This window comes from Dromiciops gliroides, chromosome 2 (genome assembly GCF_019393635.1).
Source record: "Dromiciops gliroides isolate mDroGli1 chromosome 2, mDroGli1.pri, whole genome shotgun sequence".
Classification (NCBI taxonomy): Eukaryota; Metazoa; Chordata; class Mammalia; order Microbiotheria; family Microbiotheriidae; genus Dromiciops; species Dromiciops gliroides.
The window spans coordinates 512,561,035-512,588,802 of record NC_057862.1 but is presented as its reverse complement, the minus strand read 5'-3'; the positions used below and the strand labels follow the sequence as shown (position 1 = coordinate 512,588,802).

The 27,768-nt window shown below is 35.0% G+C and overlaps 1 protein-coding gene across 1 annotated transcript in view; it reads left to right on the top strand.

Annotated features, from left to right (window-relative positions):
- Positions 1 to 27,768, top strand: part of CSMD1 (CUB and Sushi multiple domains 1) — a 2,580,735-nt gene that overhangs the window by 1,943,009 nt on the left and 609,958 nt on the right. Inside the window, 2 exon segments of the mRNA XM_043985743.1 lie at positions 23,685 to 23,867; positions 27,027 to 27,353. Of these exon segments, the coding sequence (XP_043841678.1) occupies positions 23,685 to 23,867; positions 27,027 to 27,353 (510 nt within the window).

Genomic DNA, 27,768 nt, shown 5'->3' with positions numbered 1-27,768 from the left:
TGCCCTCTCCAAAGGACTATTTGTACAAACAAGATATATTCAGAATAAATTTATAGTGACTCCCTAGGACCTTCAGGAGCAGTAAGTTATCTGTTTGGCATTTAAACTCTTTATAACCTGGCCCTTTTCTACCTTTTGGGTATTCTTATACTTGACTCCCCTCCATGAACTCTACAATATAGTTAAACTGGTCTACTTTTATTCCTTGCACATGACACTCTATCTCCTCTCTTTGACATAGTATTGACAAACAAAATTCTAGCTGATTTCAGAGGTGCAAGAATGATCAATGAGTTGCCAAATGGTTGTTTAGATGTCTCTTGACTCCCTGGATCCCACAACTGGATTGTGGAATTTCCTTTGAATTGTATATACATTTATATCCATATCTATAGTTTTATACTAGAGAGAGACAAAGAGAGGGAGATATGGATAGTTATAGTATAACTATGGATGCGTGTATATATATATGTATATGCATATATGTATATATATATGTATACACACACACACACACACTCACAAACATACATTTGTGGTCTCTGCCTGGTGATTTAAAATGACCCATTTGACCATTCATTGCAGTGTCTCTATAGTTTTAATTATTGGTCTTTCTTGCCCCTCTGAAACCTAAAGACTTGGTTGATCAATGTTCTGCCAAATATGGTTCCATGCCATAGCTTTTTAACTTAGTTATTGTATTCCTTCCACAAATTCATTCAGAGAACTAAATGTGATCATTCAAGCTGCAAAGTCAGGGCTTTATATGAGCTTGTAAATCATGTACCTTTACCTTCTGCTTTCATAAATAGGGGATCAAACTCCTTACACCCCAATCAGTTTTTTATGGCTGATCCCTCATTTGGTCATGAGGCTTTCTCAGTAAGTACTATGAATTTCAGTCTCTGTCATTTTGATTTCTGGGGCTCTACTTCTGTGTAGAGTTAAAAATGAAATCCTGAGTTCCTGCAGTGCTTATAAATAATTTGATAGTACTAAAGTTGAGCTTGAAAAATGTGGCTTCCCTTGTCTTTAAGTGATAAGAGAAAGATGAGTAGCTGTAACAATTCACTTCTGTGGTAACATGTACCATTTATTACTATAATCTGGTATTTTCCAATAGACATTAAGAACATAAAGCAGAAAAAACACATGCTATTTCTGAATCATTTCAGCTGTTGCACACACCTTAAAATTGGTTATTTTTGTTTTTAGTCAAACAAGTCACATCTGTGTGAGAAGCAAATGTTGTATTTTACTTGAACAAGAGAATTTCCCTAAAACACCATAATTAAGTCTGATTATACATAATTGTAACTAGCAAAGGCCATAGTCTTAGCAATTTTCTATTTTCCAGGGTTATGCTATTGATCTCTATAGACAATGAAATATTCACTAGAGGCTCTACTTCCCTTTACTTCCTAAAATTGCTCTGATTATACTATGTCCATATGGTTTTTTAAATAATGCAGGAAGCACATAAGCCTAGCCAACTCCACAGGATTCTCCTTAGAAAGAGAATTCTCTATCATTATCACCAAGGGAAAGGATTGGTTGGTTGCCATTGGCACTCCAAAACCCTAAAAGTATAATCCAGATTCTAAAGGATGATGAAAAGGAATAGATGGTTTTGAGGGATTTAAAATCAAAGCCCCATAAAATGATCATGAATAATCTGAGTCAGAGAAAGTGTTGACAATTTTTAAATGGACTCTGCCTTAACTGATTTTTCCTTCACACACAAAGAAGAAATATTTAGTGATTATTGACACATTTTCATTTGATAACAAGTGACAACACAACAGTGGTTTTGGATTTCTAGGACACATTCCTTCTACTTATTGTTTTATGCTTTTTATTTCTCCTCAATGTTACAATTTAGGAGCAAATCAAAACAGATGATGAACAGTAAAGTGACAAATGAGGAGAAGAGGTAAATGGAACACAAACACGTTAAATACAAATGTTTCTATGGAATAAGTTAAAGTCTGGGAAGAAGTTAAATAACTCAGAAATGCAAAAACGACTGTGTGCCATTTTTAGATAAGAAGATTTACTTCAATTTACTTTAATTCTCCCAAACTCTAAGATGCTTTTGTAAAGTTTCCCAACTTCAATGTACTTAATGGACAACATGAGAGATCAGTTATATACACTCTTTTATATGTCCACTTCTGGATATAAACTTTTACATATACTTTTACTGTTGAAAAATCATCTAGATGGACTCATTTATGTGAATTTTTAAAATTTTAATTAGCTTCTCTGTGTTTCTGATAAATAAAATGAAAACTGGGTCAAGTAGCCTAATTGACTCTTAGAAGAACTAACCAGCTGTGCATTAGCACAGGATTTACATTTTTATTGTACTATTTTTATTGCAATAGACAGAAGATTAAATAATTTTCAAGAAAAAAGAAAGTATCCTTTCTAAACTATTTTAAAACTGAATGAAATTTACATTGAGCACTTCATTTATTAGCACCAGTAGAAGAGTGAATGATTCACCTTAGAAAAAGTCTTCTCTTCAAGGAAGATAAGATGTAAGCATTTACTTAATACAGTACCTACTTTCAGTTATTATCTCACTTTATTTTCACAATAGCCCTGGGAGGTAGGCACTATTTATTTCCCCTCAAATCCCCATTTAAGAGCAAGTCAAAATAGATGAGCAGTGAACTACCTGAGGAAACTGAAGCAAGAAAAGGTTAAGTAACTTGATTAAGGCCACATAGCTAGAAAGTATCTTAGGTCATATTTGAACTCAGGGAGTATCTGACTAGACCCAGTGCGAAGGTATCATGATAACCAGAATAGATTTGTTGCAATAGTGAATTGGTAGAGAAGAGGAAATATCACTAATTACTATTCCCAGTAGAAGAAGAGAGATCATTTCAATAATAATCCTATACTGAGGTTTAGATATAATCATCTTTATTTGTCTTTGGAATGGATTTTTTGTATTTGTATTTGTATTTATGGAACACTCACTTGGGGCTACTTCTCCAATTTACTTTCCACACGAGTTATTATATTTTGAAATGGAAACAAATGAACCAAAAGCAAAAATAAACACCAGTTACTATAACTATTCAACCCCAAAACCTTCAAACTTCTAGATAGGGGAGGAGTGGTGGAAAAGGGGTTCCTACTCAGCAGGAATATATATAGTCTTGAGGGTTGGTCAAAGATCAATTCTCTTATATCGAACTGTGAGTGTGTCTGATATTTTAGGAATTTATTCATTCAATGTTTTTGAGAATTTATTGAAAAAAACATTAAATATCCTACAATTTATAGTTAATACAAAAAAATGAAGAATTCATCTTCTCCCCTCTAGAAGGTCAAGGTTAATTGAAAAAAGAGATCAGAGTGACACTTGAAACTTAGGAAAGCCATGCTGTGGAGATACTACTCACAAGGACCTTGGAAATCTCAGCTAATCATTCTGGAAACCCTCATATACCTTTCTTCCAATCTACTTCATGTATCAGAAGTATGATAAAAACCTTCATAATGGACAGGATTTTTCTGGCCCCTTAAGCACTGTGCTGATTTAGTCCTCCTTTCCCTAACAAAAGAATTGAGGATTTTTCCTCAATTAATCATTCCTGGTGATATGGAGGGTCCCAGGGCACTTCCAGGATTCAATACAATATTTTTTATCAATGACTGTGAGGCAGGCGTAGAAAGCATGCTTATCACATTGGCAGATAACATAAAGGCAGGAGGTTTTTTTGAGTGTTAAGCACAACCTTCATATGGTGATTCATTTTGCATGTTAGAACAGATAGTTTATTTCCTGATTCCATTTTTCCTTCATAGTGCATAATGCAGCATAATTATAGAATGTCAGCTTTAGAAGGAAATAGAATACTGTATGGCAAGCTGGAAGTAATCCAATCTAACCCTGTCATTTTATGGATGAGGAAACTGAGGTCCAGGGGGAAAATGGCTTGCCAAACATTGCATAAGTAATAAGCAATAGAGCTGAGATTTAAGCCTAAGTCCCTGACTCAAAACCCAGAACCCTTTCCACTACATGAGATTGCCTACCATTTCTATTCCAACCCTCTTATTTACCAAATAAAGAAACTGCAGCAGAGAGGAAAATCACTTGCCTAGGGTCACACAAGCCTGTGTTGGGGCTAGAACATCTGTGTCCTGGTAAATGTTTAAAAACCAACTTTAAAAAAGTAATAATAATATGTCTAACACACTTTTAACTTTAATCTTCATTCTTAAGATTTTCTTAATCACTTTCTTAAGTCTAAATAATGAAGAAAACAATAAACCAAGCCCTGATTGGCAGGTATTATGTGCCAATTTATGTGGGGTAAATGTTCACACTGCAAATTAGTTCAAGATACCTCCAGCATAGCCCTGGATCCTATGCCGTATTTCTTTTCCAAATATTTTATAGTAGACTATAATGAATGAAACATTTATTGTTTTCTATGTGCAGAACACTGTGCTAAGCACCAAGGATGCACAGAAAAGTAAGGCAGTCTCTGCTCTTAGGGATCTCACATTCTAAAGTGTGAGATAGCACATATTCAATTGCAAGTTGCTTGGAACATTTACATGGTCCTTAGAGTGGAGCGGTAAGAAGATATAATTACTTCATTTGTACCATCATTTCCACTGATAAAATGATATCAATTTCTGATGCTGAACCATTCAACAGTGCAAGGCTTTGGTGGCAGTAGCTTTCTTTTCTGAGTCTTCTGTAACTATGGCTGTAGTACCTGAATGGGCAGTTGCCAGATGGCATCTCCTCAGGCTCTACTTCCTAGGAAGATGGTAGAGGGAACTGAGATGAAAGTATTACATTTCCCAAGGCTCTTGAGTTAAGTTCTGGGCTATCTCAATCAATCTCTGAGGGGAGAAAGTGATGAAGGTGGTAGTGGTGCTTGTAGTTTTTACATGCTTGACACTTCCTCCTATCTGTCCCTCTTCATGCCTTGATGCTTCATCTAGGCTGATTTGCTTGTCCCGTGTGTTGCAATTGGTTGACAGTTACTGGAAAAGCCTTCCTCATTCACAGATGCAACCTATCTTAAAATGATCTCTGGTTATTTCTCAAGGCAGATGCTCAAAGTTTATAAAATATATTTTGAAAAGAGCTTGAAATATTGCTTCACAGTTTTATAAATTTAAAAGTAATCTGGAGAAAAGGGGAGGAATATCTGGGCTATCTCTGTGCAAAAAAAAAATGAATAGAAGTTTTTTTAAAGGGTCCATTGCGGGGCAGCTAGATGGCACAGTGGATAAAGCACTGGCCCTGGATTCAGGAGTACCTGAGTTCAAATCCAGCCTTAGACACTTGACACTTACTAGCTGTGTGACCCTGGGCAAGTCACTTAACCCCCATTGCCTGCAAAAAAAAACCCCAAAAAAACCAACAACAAAAGGGTTCATTGCTGTGATGGTTCCTGAGCATTCTGTTCTATATTGAAAATCAGAAATAATGATGAAGATAATCTTCACTTGTATTTGGGCTTTAATATAAAGTATTAAATGAAAAAGCACACATAAAAGTAAAAAGCAATCAGATGATGCTATCTTTGAAAGGACTGGGAAGAATATAGGTTAATAAAATGATAAATGGATTTGTTTATTTTTATAATTTTTTTTATAATTTAAGAGATGAACTTCCATTATCTGAATTTTGCTACTGTTTTTTGAAGATCTCTTTTTCATGCAGAACTAAATAAAGGAAAATAATTTCCAAGGCATTTAAAATCACAAGACCAAATGAAAAGGATTATCTCTGGCTACCCCTCATGGCATCATTTAATGAAATATATTTTAGAGTTACAAGGAATCTTAGAGATCATCTATGTATATTCATGTATTCAGTAGATAGAACACTGTGCTTGGAATCAGGAAGACGAGTTCAAATCTCAAACAATTAATATCAGTCTCACTCTGAGCAAGTTATAATTTCTCTTTGCTTCTGTTTCCTTAATTGCAAAATTGGAATAATAGCATTTCCTTTACAAATTTGTTGTGAGGACCAAATATAAAAAAATTTGGAAAAACACAGTACCTGAAACAATAGCAAAAAAGTTGCTCTATAAATGTTTATTTCTTTGTCTTCACCAAATTTATTAAATTATTTTGATACAAACTGATTTCAACAGTGAAAGTGAAGTGAAACTTCCTAAGTGGAAACTTCCTCTATTGCTTGGGAATGGGCAACTCATCTATAACTTATAATGCTAGAAATTTACCTAGGGCACTGCAGGGCTAAGTGATTTTGTGGGGGGGGGGTCACATAATTGATATTTGCCAGTGCCAAGACTTAAATTCCTGACTCCCTGTTTGACCTGTAGCCATTAAACTACTTTGCTAATATAACAAAAATTTGCAATTTCATCTGTACAGGTATTCCCTTCCACCAATGCATATCACTACTCCTCTAAGCTTTAGGTCTTCTTTGTGAGTAACCAAGGCCAAAGAACCAAACTGTACATGAATGTTTCTGAATTTATCTAGAATAGTTGAAATACAATAGATCTATGAGCCAACACTGGGCCCATACCCAAAGTCATTCTATATTGGTAGGAATATTCAGGGTTTATGCTTCCTTGGCAGAGCTTTCTAGAACCCAAGGTCAACTCTATTCCACTTTGAGGCATAAAAAAAGGGATTTTAGTATAGTATTATATACATATATATATGTGTATATATATATATATGTATACACATATGTTTAAGTGTGTGTGTGTGTGTGTGTGTGTGTGTGTGTGTGTACAAACACAGACAGGTATTTACATACCGATGTTTTCTCTCAACCATTTTTCTTTGGTACAAGAATAAGTTCTAAAGGGGGAGTGATTGGTTACTGGGTGGTATAGTGATTATTAAAACATCAATAAACCATTTTATAAATAAAATTTATGTTAAACTGATTGATTTTGGTTCAATGGGAATCTTGGAACCATTAAAGCACTATACAATTTCCCAAATGGAATTCAGTTCTCTCCCTTGTTTCTGTTCAATTCTAAACTTATTTCATTGACTTGTTCATATCTGTCCAAGCTATATATACAAATGGATAATTTTTTTTTCCATCCAATTAAATGTCAGAAGCTGGATCATAGGCATTTTTCATCCACTTAGTTTTCCACTGTCGACAGTTATACCATGTACTTTTGAGTGATTTTATAATTCACTTAGGTGGCTCAATTAATGTATATGTGTTTCCTTATTTTAAAGGAATTCATTTAAAGAAATTGTGCCTCCCCCAATAATGAAAAATAGTCAATTCGATGCATTGGATCATAAGCTTGCATAGAACCAGGTTCTTTAAAACATTAAAATAGAACATCATCAATATTTTTTGTGAATTGTGAAATTTGTGAAGTTCATTCAAGAAAATATAGATATTAGTTGGACTAGTGTCTTCATAATTCAGCACGTATAGAATGTTGAAAAAAGTATTATTCTTTAAAAAAACAATAAAAAGCAAAAGTACTCAGGCCCCATCAATTTCAAGTTGATGCTTCAGCAAATCAACATTTTTTGTGTGCAGATGAACTTTCTGTAAATTGAATGTCTGATTACAATGTACATGTTACAATTTTTCAAATAGCTTTTTCAAATACAATTTTATTTCTCCTGTTGATGTACTTTATTCTTTTTACTAATGTCTCCAAGTGTTTCATTCTATTTAAAACCTTGATGTTTCTACCACAACATAAAAGAAATTAGAATTCTCCATAAACTACAGAACTTTCAAAAGGTATACATATAACATATAGCCTCAACTATATCTCTTTATCTTTAAAGAGAATGAAAGCTTTCAGGAGAAAATGGTCACACTAACACAAATCAATCCCTTTCAATCTGAACACCTGTTTGTCAAAGCTGGTTGAGGTTCACAAAACATCAAAAAGTTGGTGCATTTGCAATAAAGGCAAATTGTATGGTTGAAAGAGCATTACATTAAAATCATTTGGGGGGGTTGATAATTATACTATTCTTTAAGTTTCTTCTTTGAGACTCAGTTTTCTTAACTGTGATATGTGAATAGCACTGGAAGAAGTTTTAATTAACACAAGATTGGTATGAGGAACAAATGAGATGATGTTTATTTACTGGGTCTGGTACCCTGCATAGTCTATAATTATGAGTTGCTATTAGTAATATAAATTGCATTTGTTTAAAATAAAAACATGTCTTTAAAAACATTTTAGAAGAAGATGCTATCTGGTTTTCTTCTGTATATTACCATAATCTCTTAATGATTAAAACCTTTTTTCTAATAGATAATAGATAACTAATTAGCTAATAGATAACCAAAGGTTTTTATAGTCAATTATGAATTATGAGCATTGACTAACTGAAATTAGCAATTAAGGTTTCTTCTCCTTCTCTTGACTATATATATCCTCAGAATTTAAAGAATTAGGGGCAGCTAGGTGGCACAGTGGATAAAGCACCACCCCTGGATTCAGGAGGACCTGAGTTCAAATCTGGTCTCAGACACTTGACACTTACTAACTGTGTGACCCTGGACAAGTCACTTAACCCTCATTGTCCTGAAAAAAAAAAGATTTTAAAGAATTAATGAAATTGCAAGGGTTCCAAGTGAGCGTATACATAATTTTTCTAGCAGGAATCAACCTTAACAAAATGCCAAAATTATTGAAGAAGTGGAATTTGCCAATCAGCAATTATTCATTAACTTTTTGATTTGGGAGAACTAAGAGTATGTATCCTGTAAAAGAGAAAAATTTGTGATGGCAATGAATGTCATGATAGCTATTTTTAAGGCTGTCTGGTAAAAGCAAGTTTCAATATATTCTTGAAAACCTAGGTGCAGTGAATAGAAGTTATGGATAGGAAGACAGGTTCAATTTAAGGAAACATTTTGTAACAGCTGGAGTTCTTCAAGAAGAGGCTTAACGACCATTCATGTAACATATAGGGGATTTGTGTTCAAATACAGCTAGGATAAGATAGTCTCTGAGGTTCCTTCCTACTCAAAGATTCTGTAATAGCACACATAGCATAGCTTATGTGGTCCTTGATCCAGTTAGCTTCGTTGGCCACAGAAGGATGGTAATGAGACTAAAGCTGTGGGTTCAGTTCCCAAACATGCCATTCAAATCCACACAACGGAAAAATCTTGTTTGGGTAACTACAAACTACATTAGTAATTCTTCTAGCATTTCGCAAATGGGTGCCATTATACCTAGAGGGAACTGAATGAAAGCACAGCCACTTCTGGGAAAAATGCAGATAGCCCCCTCCACTGATTCAGTGGTATGGTGTGATTTAGGAGTACCCTGTGATGGAGAGTATGATGTTTATTTAGGAAGGGTATCATATTCTCTTAAAAGGAAAACCTAGCCAAACAATTTGGAGATCATCAAAAATGTAGGGTTTTCGCTTGTTTTAAAATTTTCTCACAATTTGGTCATTTATTCTTATTTTTATAATTCCTGTTTAACTCCCCTTTTTTCCTATTATACCTCTACAATAGAATATCACCAGATTCCCCCTCTTATAGACTCCTGGCTACTGTGACTATCAGTACAAATTAATGTCTTCAGAACCGAGCTTCTAAAGACTTGATTAAAGTGGCTGATTAGCTACCAACAGTACATAATGCCTTCATTTATTTTCAGTTATATTTCATTATTTCTAAGAACCATGATTTAATTTATTCAGATATTCTCCAACACAGACCCTCAACCCTTTGTATGTCAGTAGATGGATTTGCAAAGTACTTATGACTGAAAAATTTATCTCTCTGGAGAATAGAGGTGCCTAATAAGACATACATTTTCACACATGGCCCATAGTTTTACATGACTGTACTTATTTGAAGAGGGAGAGTTATCTGAGTAGTGAGGGGGTGGTGATAATAAAATGAGTGAGGGAATGAGCAGAAAGGAAGAACAAAACTGAAAGGGGAAGAAGGAGAAGAAAAATAAACCAAAGAAAAGAACACTTTTAACAAAATGAACAGAAGTGAGCCAAATGAAGTTGAGAAGGGTACACACAAAAATAGAGCAATGTTGAAATATATCAAATTTAAAATGTACCATTAAAAACACATGCAGGGGCAGCTAGGTGGTACAGTGGATAGAGCACCAGCCCTGGAGTCAGGAGTACCTGAGTTCAAAATCTGGCCTCAGACACTTAACACTTACTAGCTGTGTGACCTTGGGCAAGTCACTTAACCCCAATTGCCTCACTAAAAAAAAAAACAACCAAACAAAAAAAAACACATGCAGAAGTACATTTTAATTTTTAAAATTTCTACCCTTTCTCTCTGATGTTAGTTATACTGGGTTTTGGGTGACAAGTATATAGTCAAATTATCTAGTCCATACATTCTTGAATATCTGCCAGAACGTGTTCTTTATTGTCATGGCCTTTGATTAAATTAAATTCAGTGAAGATTTATTATTTGCCTACTATGTGCCAGGCATTGTACCAAGTGCTGGGAAGAAAAACAAGAAGGAAAAAAAGACAGTCCCTGGCATCAAAGAGTTAACAGTTCAGGGGGAGAAGACAGGACACAAAAGGAGGCTGAAAAGCTATGGTTAGGTGAACGGTGAGGGGGCATGACCAGGGTTTGATGGAGTTCAAACCAAGCAGAGCTCTAGATGGAAAGTGGAGAGTTAGTTGGAGAGTCCAGATCTAGCCCTCTCTAAAGGAAAATGTTGGAAGGAGTTTAGCATTCCACCCTTCAGCCTCCCAATCAGAGAGGAGGCTGAAGGAGTTGAGAAAGATATTGAGTATCCAAAGGTGAACATTAAGAGCATAATGATGAAATATCAGGTGATAAACTTATCTTGGGTGGAGCAGCATGTGTACTTCCCTCAACACCCCAATGGGTCATCAGAAAAAGATTTAGTAGATTATTTCTCTATTCATGTATATCCAGTGAATGAAATAAAACTCACAATTCTTCAACTGCTTTTATCATGCCTTCAGAAGTTTGACTGCTTCTGCATTTAACTGTTTTAGAGAAGTACAAAAATTATGCATATTAAAAATGTATACCATATTACCTCTTGGGATGGGAGTGGTGAGGAAATGCTCAAAATAAATACAATGTTTGTTTGTTTCAAGTTCTTATTCCCAATCTACCTCAATAGAACTACTTTAATTCAATAAGGCTTTAGGAAGGTGATTGTAATTATGGTCCCCTGAGTATTATAACACATTTAGAATTGTTTGCATGTTATTTTTGCATGTTGGTTGTTTACATTGTAAGTGGAGCAGTGAATGGCTGATTAACATTTTCAGTATTTTTGATGAAAGTACATATACAATTATACATTAAAGAAAGCACATAGACCATTTATGCTACTGAATTATCAAAGTGTTCATTAGTCCATGTTCTTTGGCCTAGATCTCTCTAACACACTTTTTTTTCACACAAACCAAATATCAGGTCCAACCTGAATGCAAATTTTAAAAAGTTTAGTTCTTAAAGTCCTGCTTCAAAGACCTCAGATAGCAAAGCTAGTAGTCATAGGCCAAGACCTGAAGAACAAAATTACAGTAATATTCTAGGGACTTTCCAATTAAAGTCTGTATAAAAGGATGTTGCTGGTAAACGCAGCAAGACTTAATGGCTTGACCACTGGATTCTGAGTCAGAAAGATCTGAGTTCAAATCCTACCACCTATACTCAAAGGCTGTGTGACCATTTAAAACTGACTTTCAGTTTCTTGTTAACGAATATAAGAATGCTATCTGTGGTACCAACTTCGCAAGGTTGTTTTGAAACTCAAATAAGATGACCTATATAAATCACTTTGCAAACAATAAAAATGCTATAGAAATTTCCTATGACTGCTTAAAGGAGAGGTTTCCTCTTTATGTATCTTAAATGTTTTTCTCCCCTAAAGCATATAAAGAGCCTCAATATTAGGTGGCAAAATAATGAGGTAGCATAAAATTTCCCCCATGAGAGAAAAATTAAGAGCTATTTAAAACTAGAAATCCTGAGTTTTACAGAAGTTGTAAGATACAATTTCAGAAGCATTCAGAAGCTCTGACTAGACAGTTAGCCTAGCATGAGAGTATATAGCCTGTGGGAGGCTTGTGTATTCACCTTGTAATGTATGTTGTCAGAAAACAGGTGATGCCGGAGGACTACACTGACCTTGTATATGATTGAACGAGCATTAACATGCCTGCTCTAAACCAGCATGAGGCAGCTGACAGGTTTTCTGTCCCTATCATTTGAAAAAGAGCCGTAGTTAGACAAATCCAGGTTATCTGTCAAACAATAATGATTGTTTATATGGGAATTGGGAACACTGCAAACAGCATTTTTTTCTGTTGTTATGCTCCAAAATTAAACAATTGAGACATTTCTGGATTCACTTACTTTTGCAAATGTAAATGTTTCAAAACCCTCACATATTCCTAATATTTTAATAATTCAATTCAACATTTATTAAGCAACTGAATTGTTCAGGTCATTGTACTAGGTGCTGGGGATATAAATGGGAGAGAGAGAGGGCATGAAAACCAGTTCCTGCTCTCAAAGACCTTACATTCTACTGGATAAGAATGAAAATGTGAATTCTAGGGTTAATCCCAAGAATTTCTATAAATTTAGCTAGTATTAAGACATGGGGCCCTTGTTCATTCTGCTAACAATTTGCCAATAAGTTGGAGATCATCTGGAAAAATGCATCCATAATGATGACAGATATCAAGACCATCCTGTATGGGGATTAGTTGAAGGAGCTGAGGATGTGGGGCCAGGTTCATGTCCTTCCTTTGATCCTTGTTACATGCAGCAACATGGACAAGTCACTCTCTGTCCCGGCCCACCTCAGTTACTTCCTCATCTATAAAATGAAGGTGTTAGACTAGATGGCTTCTAAAGCGCCTTCTAATTCTAGATCTAAATGCTTTCCCTCCCAAAGTATCTTGTATTTAACTGCTTTGTATACATTTATATTTATCCGATTTATAAATTTACTATAGAAATGTGTAAAGACAGAAATGATATATAGAGATGAGAGATAAATAATATACATAAGATAGATATTGTATTATTTCTATATCTGTGTGTATTTATAGATAGATGGGAGCAGCTAGGTGACCCAGTGGAAAGAGTGCAGGCCTTGAGTCAGCAAGACCTGAATTCAAATCTGGCCTAAGACACTTACTAGCTACGTCACCCTGGGTTAGTCACTTAACCCTGTTTGCTTCAGTTTCCTCATCTGTAAAATGAGCTAAGGGCAGCTAGGTGGTGCAGTGGATAAAGCACTGGCCCTGGATTCAGGAGTACCTGAGTTCAAATCCAGCCTCAGACACTTGACACTTACTAGCTGTGTGACCCTGGGCAAGTCACTTAACCCCCAATGCCCTGCAAAAAATAAAATAAAAAAAAATGAGCTAGAGAATGAAAGGCAAATCACTCTAGTATATTTACCAAGAAAACCATAAAAATGGGAAACCCTAAATGGGGTTATGAAGAGTTGGGCCCAAATGAAATGACCTAACAACACAAAAAATTGATAGACATGTAGATATAGATAGATATAGATATGTGGTATTCCCCATTAAAATTTAAACACTCTGGGGCAGCTAGGTGGTGCAGTGGATAGAGCACTGGCCCTGGATTCAGGAGGACCTGAGTTCAAATGTGACCTCAGACACTTTGACACTTACTAGCTGTGTGACCCTGAGCAAGTCACTTAACCCCAGTGCCCCCCCACACACAAAATTAAACACCTTGCCAGTAGATAATATTTCATTCACTATATTTGTATCTCCAGTGCTCAGTACAATGCTTAGCACGTAGTAGCTTCATAATACAAGCTTGTTGATTGATTGATGAATTAAATGAAAGCTTGTCCAATTAGACTGGTATGTCTGGCCCCTAAATCCAAACTAGCAGCAATGGGTGGCACTTTCAGAGCTGTATATTTAGGTTCTATATAAGAAAACACTCCATTAACAATCAGAACCATCTAAAACTGGAAGGGGATGCTTCAGGTGATAGTTGGTTTCCCCTCCCTTCTTAGAGATCTCAAACCACAAAGCCAGATGACCACTTGTCTTCACTTGTTTTCCTAATTTCTACCCTAATTCATACCAATGAATAGTTTTAGTGTAAATGTGCATTTGAGGTATAAAGATATCTCTAAGACTTGGGCAGATTGGAGAGTAATAGATGAGTGCCATATAGCTGGAAAGGATATTCACATTGAGATCACAGATCATTTACATATCTAGGAAAGAGTATAATTGAGAGCTTGCTGCAGTGGTGTAGTGATTCTCAAATGATTTTGAAAGTTCGTATTGCTTACAATGCAGTTTAGTGACATTTAAACCCTTCAAAAGGTCCAATAGCAAATCTGAAAGATTATTTTAAATAATTATCATATTAAATAATTAATCATATTATTAATCATTTAAATAATGTGAAATAATTTTTAAGTGCCTGATTTTTAAATTGACAAAAGAAGTGACATGATGACTTCATGGAAAGAAAGTTGGTATTAGGCCTATATGCCAAAGAGATTAAAGTAAAATGTGCATATATACAAACATTTATAGTAGCTCTTTTGAATATTAGGGTTAGGAGTTGTGAACATTAGTGCTGTTGACCATCTTCCCAGTCCTTTAGGATTGTAACCTAGGAGTTATCCTTAACTCCTCACTATCTTTCACCCCCTATATCCAATCTGTTGCCAAAACCTATCTATTTAACCTCTGTGACATCTTTCAAATAGACCTCCTTCTCTCTTCTGACATTTCCACCAGTCTAGTGCAGGGCCTCATTACATCTCACTTGGACAATAACCTCCTGGTGGGTCAGCCTGTGTCAAGTTTCTTTCCAATCCAATCCATCCTCCATTGAGCTACCAAATTGATTTTTTTTTCAAAAGCACAGATAATGCTACCTGCTACCCCACCCCCAACCTCCAGCGGCTCCCTATTGCCTCCAGGAGCAAATACAAAATGCTTTGTTTATCATTCAAAGCCACCTCCTACATTTCCAGTCTTCTCATTACCCTACTACTCAACATGGACTCTTCAATCCAATGACACTGGCTTCCTGGCTTTTCCTCAAACAATACCCTTTATCTCTGGGCTCCAGTTGTTCCCTCTAGCTGGCCCCATGCAAAGAAAGCTCTTCTTTCTCAGTTCCACCTGATGATTTCCCAGAATCCCTTTTTCTGATCTTGCATTTTTCATTTTTAAAGAATTTTTATAAAGTTTTGAGTTTCAAATTCTCTCTCTCCCTCCCTCCACTCCTCCTTTCTGTGATGGTAAGCAAACCAAAATAGGTTATACATATGCAATCATGTAAAACATTTCCATATTAGTCATTTTGTACAAGAAGATTCAAATTTTTTTAAAAAATAAAAGAAAGAAAAGGAGAAAGAAAAAAGGAAAGAAAGAAAGAAAGAGAAAAAGAAAGATATCAGTATCAGTTCTTTCTTGGAGATGGATAGCATGTTACATAATGAGTCTTTTGGAATTGTATTGAAACATTATATTGCTGAGGATAGCTAAGTTATTCACAGTTCATAGCACAATATTGCTGTTACTGTATACACCATTTTCCTGGTTCTGCTAACTTCTCTTCACATCATTTCATATAAGTCTTTCCAGGTATTTTTTTTTTCTAAAAACATCCTGCTTGTCAATTTTTTATAACACAATGATATTCCATCACAATCATATACCTGTTTGTTTAGCCATTCCCCAATTTATAGGCATTTTCTCAATTTCCAAATTTTAGCCACCACAAAAAGAGCTGCTATAAATATTTCTTGTACAAATAGGTCATTTTCTTTTCTTTACTTTGTGATGTCTTCAGGATATAGACATAGTAGAGGAATTGCTGGATCAAATGGTATGCACAGTTTGATAGCTCTTTGGGGATAGTTCCGAATTTATCTCCAGAATCGTTGGATCAGTTCACAACAGTGCTTTAATTTCCCATTTTTCCCATAACCCCTCCAATATTTCTCATTTTCCTTTTTCTGTTATATTAACCAATCTGATAGACATGAGGTGGTACCACAGAATTGTTTTAATTTGCATTTCTCTAATCAATAGTGATTTAGAGCATTTTTTCATATGATTGTAGGTAGCTTTGGTTTCTTTGTCTAAAAACTGCCTGTTCATCCCAATTAAATTCCATTTAAATCTCAATTAAAATTCCATTTTTACTGGAAGCCTTCCTCAACCCCTTTTGATTCTAGTGCTTTCCCTCTTTTAATTATTTTCTATTCATTCTGTATATATTACTTTGTGCAATCTCCTTGAAGACAGGGACTATCTTTTGCTTCTTTTTCTTAGCACAATACCTGGCATATAGTAGGAACTTAATAAGTATTTGGTGACTAATTGTTGAAATTCTCAAAGTCACATCTCTATCCATACCAACTTGTCTTATAAACTAATCATGTTCCTTTTCTCTGTACAATATCAAAACATGAATTAGTGAGAGAATTGTATTAATGGCTATTATCAATGTGTTATTTAGTTCTTCCAAGTTTTTACAGGGGGCTCCTGAGGTTTTATGGGAGTTTTGTTTTCAGGTAAGGCAAAACTGCTCCTTCCCATTCCTCCAACCATTCCTCTGTGGATCCAAGAGAAATAACCTATTCACTTTACCTGCATCTAGGCAGATAAAATGTGTTCCTGAATCCCAGGAAAATCCTAATTTAAACCATTTCTTAAACATTTCTCAAAAACAACAACAAAAAAAACCCCTAAGCATAGAATTAGCATGTGTGCCATCAAATTAGAAAGAATATAGGGTGTCCAAGAAGCAGAGGTGAGGGACAAGTACATTGCAGGAACTGGAAGCAACCTGTGTAAATGCAGTGAAGTAAGAGATTTACAGTTTGGGGAGTTAGAAGGCTACTTTGGATAGAATGAAGAGTTGGTAAAGAGGTCTAATATGAAATAATAACAGCTGGAATGTATATAGTGCTATAAAGTTTGCAAAGAACTTTAAAAATAATATTTTATCCTTACTACCCTGGGAGGTAAGTAGTATTACTATCCTTCTTTTACAGATGAGGAAACTAGCAATCAGAAGTTAAGTGACTTGCCCAAAGTTACACAGCTCCTAAGTATCTAAGACCAGATTTGAACTCAGGTAATCCTTACTCTAGGTCTTGGTCTCTATCAACTGTAGCACATGGCCCCCTCTTTATATAAATACCTGGAAAAGTCTGAAAGCTATAGATTTAAATCTAAGCTTTGCTATTTAAAAGCCATTTTGCTACCATAAAGTCATTTTTCCTCTCTGATCCTCAATTTGCTTACCTGTAAATGATAATTCAGGGGCAGCTACATGGCACAATATATAGAATATTACTCCTGGAGTCAAGAAGACTCATCTTTCTGAGTTAAAATCAGACCACAGAAACTTACTAACTGTATAAGCCTGACAAGTCACTTAATCCCTTTTGCCTCAATGAGCTGGAGAAGGAAATGACAACTCAATCAAGTATTGTTGTCCAGTAAACTTCAAAAGGCATCATGAAGAGTTGGACATGACTGAAAAAACAACTGAACAACCTTATGATAACTCATATCTACCTCACAATAGGTTGTGAGATATTAATAAAATAGTTTTTTTTTGCAAACTTCAGGATGTTATATAAAAGTCAGCTTTGTATAATAATAGTAATTGTTGGAAAATAGATTGTCAATAACAATGTTAACTTGATCATGACCTTGATGTCTATATGACTATATGGATTCTAAATTCATGAAAACAAATAAAAGTCAGTCAAGAAATATCCTTTGAAGTTATCCATTCACAGGAATTTTCTTGCAAAATTTAATAATTCAGCAGGCCTCTCATTTAGATAAAGGAATAGTTTTAGAAAGGGAACACATGGAGAAATCTGACCCTTATTTAACAAAAGGAGATCAATTGTTTCCCTTACTCTCTGACTCCTTATACACCTACCTTAAAGTAGAAGACATGAAAATGTTTTAATTGAGACTAAACTTTGGGTCATGAATAGGGTCTCCCTAAAGTGAATTAATAGGGTCTCATATAAATGTTATTCCACATGCAAATTAGGAAATATGTATAGGACAGCTATTTATTTTCTCCACAAAAGAAATTCTTAAAACATAAAAAACTCATAATCATATTGTTGAAAATTAAATATAGGTTTTTAAAATTTGCCTGTCTCCTCCAAAAATATAATAAACAGATCAGAGAAATTAATTTTATAATATCTCCTACAAAAAAAAATAAAAACAGATCAGAGACATGTCTCCTACAGAACAAAACCAGATCAGAGAACATAATGTCTCCTAAAGGATAAACCAGATCAGAGACAAACAGGAAAAACATGATACCAATTTATTTTGTCCTGAGAAGAAATATAAGCATGATCACACTAGAGACCCTTCCAAAGACCAGAGCTCAGAGATCACCTCTTTCTAAGGATTTTTAAGGTTTCTTTGCTTAAAGGTTATAGAATAACTTCATTAACAGGATGCAAATCAACCCCAAGCAAATACTACAAATGTAAACCAGTTAAATAATGCAAATCAGTTTAACAGTGCAACTTAAAGCAGATGCTATGGTTAGATTATGTGGAGACAGGAAGGGTATTATCAAAGACATGGAGGTCCAGATAGTTGATCATGAGAACAATAAGATCTATACACTTTCTTGTGAAAGATGATAGTGAATAAGAATTTCAAAAGGGCATTTAAATTTATTTATTCTCTTGGGGAAAGTAAATAGGTACTGTCTGGTTTCATTCTGAAGTCTTTGAGCAAAAGGCATTTTGCTCCTATTTATCCAGGATTTCATATAATCCATTTGGATAATAAGTCAGTTCCATAAATTCTAGGTTATCTATACATTCATATTAACAATATATAAAATAATTGGGTGTCACCATAAATATAGAATCGGCTAGCCAAAATTATATCCTTACTACTACTTACTCTCTCCTTCTTGGATAGGGAAGAGATATATCCTTCTGAAGTCACTTTTATCCTCTTCTTGGGAGTTTTTATCCTCTCCTTGGGAGTGATGATCTAGGGTATTACCTCTCAGTCAACCACACCCCTACTTCCCCTTGGCCCTAGAGATTTATTTAGCCATACTTTATTGCACCTAGTTTGCATTTAATCTATAGACAATATGATGATCCTTATGTCTACCTGGTCCCTTTTTCTGCTCTTTTATTAAGCTCCTACTATGTTCTGGGCACTATTCTAAGCACTTCAGATAATGAAAGAGTCAAAAGAGAATCTCTGCCCTCAAGGAGTTTATAATCTAATGAACTGTGATATAATATCAGATGAAGCATTACATACAATAAAAATAGCAATACAGAAGATATAGAAGTTTATGTAAATGCACTTTTGGTTTTGAGTTGACTCTATGGTGATGTTTAAAATCTAAATTGTGGTCGCCTTAAATGAGAAGTTTCAGCTCCAGTCTAGCCTAGAGTTCCAGCCTGGTTGGGTTCTTCCTGAAGTCCTCCTCCAGGAGCCTGCTTTAATCAGGAACACACTAGCAAGCTGTTTGTGGAAGCTTTTTATAGATCTGGAAAAGAGGTGGTCCTTACACACTGCTTCAAGGTGATTGGTTGGCATCATCCAAATCCATTGGCTTTGAAGGTGTTCTCAAGTTGAGTTCAGAGTCTAGTTTCTGAGAACAATACCTTCTTAAGGGATAGCCAGGCATGATTACAATCCAATTAACTTGAAGTAGGCTTAATCAGCAGTCAATCACTCTCACTTGATTCAATCAGTCTTGATTAATCTCCAGGTGGGTCTTTGAGTATCTGCTAAGTCCCATTATTTCATCACACTATTATGGTGTTTTCTTTATTTTATACAGTGCCTGGCACATAATAAAAGCTTGTTGGCTTGACCTAATAGCCAACAACATTTATTAAGTGCTTACTATGTGCTAAGTATTGTGATAGGCCCTGGGAATACAAATAAAGACAATCCTTACCCTCAAGGAGCTCATATTCTTATGGGGAAAGATAACATCTAAAAGGAAGATGAAAATAGGGGAAATGGTGGAGAGAAGAGTACACAGTTTGAGGACACAGTAGAAAAATTTTGGACTGTCTGGAAAGGAATGAGAAATAGCTAGCTTAGGTACCCTCCTTAAACAGAAGAAATAGGGGCAAAACCAGACATTGTTTAGAAACTTCCTTCAATCCTTGATGAGACCAATGAAACTAGTAAGTAGCTTCAGCAAGTCTTCTACTCTAAGCTGCCTACACAGTAGCTTTTCTTGATCTTTTTCATCTCAGCCTGTCCTTCACGAATCGTATACTTTAGCAATATCAGGTGTCACTCAAGTCTACTTTCTAGTTCAAAAACAATGATAGTCCTAAATCATTCTCAGGGCTTAAAAGAAACATCCTTCTGACCTACAAAACCCAGGATGCCAGTCTGTTCTCAACCCCCATTACATATGTATTAACAAATATTAAAATATGAAATATTCCTATCATTTTCTCCTGGAGGTAAAGAAGACTAGGGAGGCTTGTAGGATTGCTCAACAGATATATAGATATAGATATAGATATATAGATGTATATATGTATAAATATGTATGTATGTATATATGTGTGTGCATATATATATATGTATGTGTGTGTATATATATATATATATATATATATATATACATAAACAGTTTCACCTCAGTCTTCACTATTTGAACAGCAACTCAAATGACATATCTTTAGAGTATCTCATATACATGACTCATTCCTCATTCTTCTGGTAGGGCTTGTAGTAGCAGCCTGGTAGGCCTGAATCCAGTTAGGGGTGCTCTTGCCCTAAGGGCTACACTATGACCGTGGAAAAATGAGGTTTATTACTCTTTCCTTGGAGAAGCAAAGTAGTTGATTAACCAGGTAGTAGTTGGTCAAACAGATAATAAAGAAGCCACCCAAAAAGCTGGGCTCCTTGAATTTACAAAATGAGCTTAGTTTGGAGCCAGTTGTGTTTGCTATGTGATTAGGACCAGGTAGTGACAATAATCTCAAGTTAGAAATGTGGAATTGTTATTATTCATATATCCAAATAACTAACATCATTTTCAAACTGCTGTAACTTTTCAGTCGTAGGGTCTCTACCCCCACACCATTCTCGCCTCTATAAAATTGTGATCTTCTCCTTTGTTCGAGGAGTTGAAGTTAGGCTTCTTCTCCCGGTCATGTTGCTATGACTGTCTGACTGAACCTCCCCAGGAGTTAAAGGTAAACTTCTTCTCCCAGACATACCTGTATTTGATGTCTGATTAAGGAACATGCCATAAAGTTGTATTCCTCAGGAGTTGAAGTTAGACTTCTTCTCCCAGCCATGCCTCTGTGTGCCAAATAATAAAAATTTTTACTTAAATTTTGATTGGATTGTCTGGGTGAGTAATTCGTTGAATGAGGAATGTTTTTAAGAACCCAATCTAGTGGTAAAAGGCTTATCTTCTTTTCCATGAAGGATGTCATTGACTCCATCAAAGTTAGAACCATATTTCAAGAGTGTTGTTTGGTAAGCTGTACTCAAGAAAAGAGGCACAAATCAAAAGAGGTAGCTAGGGTCTTGAGATCCAGTCTCATCATACAAAGCATATGTATTCACTGTCATTTACAGGAGGGAGAGGGAAGAAAAATACCCTCTTTCTCCATCCTCATCAGGAAATCCAAGGAAGATCTGTCAATTCCAAGCCATACATTTAAAAGAGAGGAAAAATAGAAACAGAAGTTGTTTCTACCTTTAAAAGCTACTGAGTGAGTGCTTAAGCTATGTTTGCTTTTGTGTTGCTAGTCATCTTGGACATTGCCCATAGTGTTAAACTCTTTTTGGGATTCAACCAGGAACCTCTGATCACGTATGTTCTTTACCAAAAAGCCCAAGGCTAGGGCTTTGAACGTGGAGAAATGCCCTAGCCAGCAAATCAAACTGAATGGAGTTATTAACAGATAATCTCTTAATTAACCTCCAATGAATTTCTTATAGCTAGGTTTAATTTTTACCCATACTAACAGGTTTGTCTTTGTTATTTCCCTGCTCAAAATAATTAGGAACTTCATATTACCACTAGGAACAAAATACAAAATCCTAAGCCTGACCCTGGACTCCCAAGTACTTTTCCAAATTTACTTCAATTTATTCCCCTAAATTCACTCCATGTTTTTGCCAAACTGGCCTACTAGTAATTCTTCAAAATGGACTGAAAATATACTGCTTCTTTGCTTTTTCATAGATTGTACCTCATGTCTTGAATGTATTCCCATGTCATCTGAGTATTCCTAGTGTTGTAGGGCAAATTAATAGGGATTTGGGGTAGGGGTTCTTAGGAATTCCTCTTTAAAGAATTATACCCTCTTGCACACAAATCCAATTAGAGTAAAATAATAGTTTATTTAGATGCTAGGGAAAGGAAACCAAGAGAGAAGTCCTTGGACTTCTTCTCATTGGGAGATGGCATAGCACAGAAGTGTGGCTCTCTGAGGTAACTTTCTCCTCAAGCAGGAGACAGCCAGATACTTTTATAGAGAACCTATGATGGTTTGATAGGGTGACCATCTGACTATTCAAAGTTCCCTTATTGGGTGGTGGGTTGGAAGCAGTCTAGCGAGGGGTGGTTGTTCTGTCCCCTCCTGCCACTTTGGCAGCAGCCACACCTGATAGAATTATCTCCTCAAGGGGTGGGGGAGATTGGCATGAAAGGTGGTGGTCCTTGAGCTGAGTCCCTATACAGTGCTGCTTATCTCTTTAGGTATGTTTGTCCCTTGCTTTAGTTTCTCAAGGAGAAGGTTCTTTGATTTACCCCAGAAAACTTCAGAGGTACCTTGGGCCCATTAGCATCTTGCAAGGTTAATTTCTGGTATTGCTTTGTATAGAAAGATACCCCAGACACTTTTCACTTTTAGTAGACTCTTCTCAAAGTACCTTTTGTCTCTTTACGTGTGTGTGTGTGTGTGTGTGTGTGTGTGTGTGTGTGTGTGTGTAATATTTCTCCCTCACCCCACCCCTACTAGAATATAAACTTCTTATAATCAGGTTTGGTTGCATTTTTTGGTTTTGTATCTTCAGCACCATGCACAGAGTCTGAAATGTAATAAATATGTTAAAATGTTTGTTGAATTGAATTTATTTATAATTACATTTTTAATGAGTGGAATTTTGCTTCTCTATATTGTTTTTTGATCTGAAGGAAATAAATATATTCACTTTGTTTTATGCATTTTAACAAGAAGAAACTCAGTTTAAACATTAAGCACACAGTGGATAAGCTTCTTTGTGTGTGGGTTGCGATCTCTAAAACACATTAAGTATAAAAATATCATTTACATTTTAGTATTAAAAATGAATATGCATGCAGAAAATATGCTGAATGTGAATGAATTTATCAATGTTAATTTACTTTGGAATAATATTCACATAGCCATTCAAATCTTTTAAAAGAACAAACAAAGCAAATTGGGTAATATCTTTTTCCCCCCTTAAGTTTTAAATTGTACTTAATTGTCTCTCTGTCTAACTTAATTGAAGATGTTAGTTTTCTAATGAATTGCATATTCTTTAGTAACTTCTTACATGAATGCATTTTCAAGTACTAAAGTTAAATCAATTTCCTATTCTAAAAACTATAATGCTAAGAAATATTCAGGGAGTACATATTTTATCTTTTTTGCACATCTTGTTTTCAGAGATTGATAAGGGAGGATGTGGTGATCCTGGAATTCCATCTTATGGTAAAAGAACTGGCAACAGTTTTCTACATGGAGATACTCTTACTTTTGAATGTCAGGCAGCTTTCGAATTGGTGGGAGAGAGAGTTATCACATGTCAACAGAATAACCAGTGGTCTGGCAACAAACCCAGCTGTGTTTGTAAGTATTGGTCTTTGAACCTGATTTTGCTCATTCCTTTGCACAGAAAATTTTCCCCACCCCCAAAAAAGAATTACTATGGGAGTTGAAGATCATTTTAATGACTATGGCTTCCCCACATATTTAACTTGGTATAATGAAAGGAGACTGGCTCTAGATTCAGAAGTTCTATGTTCAAATTCTTCCTCTATCACTTAAATGTGTGACCTTGGGCAAGTCTTTGAACTTTAACATGCTTCTGTTTTCCCAACTATAAAGTGAGGTTTCTGGACTGCATGGCCTCTGACATTCTTTCTTGCTCTAAATACACAATCCAAAGAAACATCAGTTAAGGTTCTTTTAATTTTTTTATTATCTTGATTTTTATCCCTAATTAAAACAAAAAAAAAATAGTTGTAAATATACATTGGAAAAAAAAAAAGTTTATGATCTTTCCAAACAGAAACCATTCCTTTATGATAGAGTTATAGCTTAGAGTAAGAAAAACATGGGTTCAGATCTGGTTCTGACATGGGCATGTCATTTAACCTCTTAGTGACCCTTTAAAACTCTCTAAGACTTTAAGTAACAAGAGAAGTTGTGCACTGGCAAGGCCTTTCACTAGTGAAATCACAGTTTTGGATTTTTTAATGTTGTAGTAATAACCATTAAATGATTCTGATCATGTGAATATCATTCATAACCACTTTGAGGATATCTTTAAAATATTTAGCTCAGTGATGTTCAACATTGAGATCTCTAATAGCAAATGATTGGTAAGATTAGTTTCAATAATAAAATAATAAAATTTTCTGCTAAAAAAATTAGGTAACATTATGTACTAGACTCTATATTAAAAATAGCTAGCATTAATTTAGTGCTTTAATGTTTGTGAAACACTTTACCAATATCTCATTTTATCCTCACAACAACTCTAGGACGTAAGTGCTATTATTATCCCTACTTTATAGCTGAAGAAACTGAAGCAGACAGAGGTGAGATGACTTGCCGAGGGCCACACAACCAGTAACCATCTGAGGCTCGATTTGAACCCAAGTCATTATGACTCCAAATCTAACTCTCTATCCATGCACCAGCTAGCTGCTTCACCTATATGACCTTAGTCTAGTCACTTTCACCTCTTATGCTTCAATTCCCTCTGATGACACAGGAGATAGAGTTCCACGCCTGGAATCAAGAAGACCTAAATTCAAATTGGGCCTCAGACACTAGTTGTGTGACCCTGGGCAAGTTACTAAACCCTGATTGCCTCAATTTCCTCATACATAAAGTGAACTGAGAAAGAAATGGCAAACCATTCCAATATCTTTCTCAAGAAAACCCCAAATGGGGACATAAGGTGTCAGGTACAAGTGAAATAAACAAGTACAAAATCTCCAAGGCAGTGATTTTTAACCTCTTTTATGTCATGGACCTCTTTGACAATCAGGTAAAGCCTATGGATCACTTCTCAGAAAAAAAACAAAAAGTTTTTAAATGCATGAAATAAAATGAAAAGTATTACAAAGGAAATAAATTATACTAAAATATAATTATCTAAATAGATTTTAAAAATTTTTAAAAATAACTTTCAGATTAAGAACCTGTTTTCTAAGATCTCTTCTAACTCAAATCCTGTGATGAAAATATTTTAAATACTGTAAAGAATTAATTGTATGTACTACTTAGAGGCCATATAGTTTAGGGGACTTGGGGAATGAAATATATTAATTCAAAACATATTAATATGACAAATATAGACAATGAGGAGAAAAACAACACATATTAACTCTAACCTAAATTAAATCATTTACCAAAAATGATAATTTCTATTTTTTAAAAAAGCCTGAAAATGTTTTCTCTTTTACAATGATTTTCTTTGAACTTCTATTGTAGACATTCTATTAATTAATAAGATAATTTTCTATTATTTTTGTTGAGCTTTATTTCTTCCCTTTTTTTTCCTCCTCTTTCTCTCAGGGAGAAGTAGTTCAAAACTGTGATGTCATATTTTTAGAGAATTCCTAGTGTGAGAACTTTTTCTACTGATGTAGATTGGCTATAAGTCTATTTCTTGCACATTTCAATGACTTACGTGTCAGAGATAGCTCTTAATCTTTCTAATTCAAATAACAGACATCATTTTACTCTATGATGTTGCCACTTCTATTCAGTATTAATTGGTATAGTCTGTTTAATGACCTTACAGAAAACATTTTTTACCAAAAATCATATGGTATATATACAAATGTATTCCATATTTCCCTGTTTCTCTAAATATAACAAATAAAACCTAGGTGTTGGGTTGGGAAGTGCCAGATATATACTTAGAACTTAATTATCTATCTATCCATCTATAATAGGGGCTTTTTTCCCATTTATGCAAATACATAAATAAATATACCTATACACTAATATATGTAAGCATATATACACACATATGCTGACACATAATAATAGCTTTGTGACCCTGGGCAAATCATTTAACCTCTAATTTCTCTTGGTAACTAAGACTATAAGTTTCTGTGACTTTGCCAATCTATAATGATAGAGGCACTTTACTCACCTGGAAGTTCCCTACATTAATGAAATCACAAGTCTAGTTTACAGGTACATAAGCAAATCATTGATCACCTCCTCCAGGTCTCATTTAAAGAGACTCTATTTTAGACTAACTTACAATACTCTAGAATACAGTATAAATACCTATGTTCATACCAGTGCAGTAATAATTAATTTAGAAGAAAGGTAAAGAAATATAAAGAACTGCTTTGGGTCAGTATTGAATTTTGTCAGTGTTTTCCCTATGTTTACAAAATCAGCTTTTATATGAAGTTACTTTAGTCTTCTCACGCAAGGATCTATATGCTTAGAAACTGCATTAATATTAGTTGTCAAAAACCACTTTACTTGTGGCCCAGTCTACTTACGTTTCTAATCTTAAAGTAATTCATAGTTGCTATTACTCTGCACTATAAGAAGACAAAAAATGCATTATAAAAATTCATGAAAAAGAAATTGTATAGCTGGAAATTACAATCACATTAAAATCAGGACCTCTTGGTCATTCTACCTTATCTTTTCCATTTCTTAGTGATCTGTTCTATAGGGGCAAAGTGTACATACAAATTAAGGTTTGAGAATGTTTGTAATATATTTGTGTTTTTTATATTTTTACAGTCTCGTGTTTCTTCAATTTCACTACTCCATCGGGTATTATTCTTTCACCGAACTATCCTGAGGAGTATGGCAACAATATGAATTGTGTTTGGTTGATTATATCTGAGCCAGGAAGTAGAATTCATCTTATTTTTAATGACTTTGATGTGGAACCTCAGTTTGATTTTCTTGCTGTCAAAGATGATGGCATGACTGATGTATCAGTTCTTGGCACTTTTTCTGGAAATGAAGTACCTTCCCAGTTGGCCAGCAGTGGTCACGTTGTACGCTTGGAGTTTCAATCAGATCATTCTACAACAGGAAGAGGATTCAACATAACTTACACTAGTAAGTACTTGAAACAGGTAGCTGCTCTATATTCTTATATCATCAACAGTCACTGAAGTTCTGGGATGTCATGGTAGGAGAAAATAAGTGCAACCAGGCTGCTTTTCATTTCAACATCAGGTATTTAATGTCTATTATGTACAACACGCTACACTAAATACCAGAAATCCAAAGAAGAAAAACTATACAGCTCCAAAGAGGCTTTTAGAGTGTGATATGATATTGACACATATTAGTATATGACATCAGCATATAGGCATTGACCCTGATGTAATAGGGCTAAAGAGGTAGAAAGTACTCAAGGAGGGAAAAACATTAGAAGGGAGAATTATTTCCAAGTTCTGAGATTTCAAGTTTGGCTTTATAGAGGAAATGGTACCTGAGCTTGCCCTTGAAGGAAGAAAAAAATTCACTG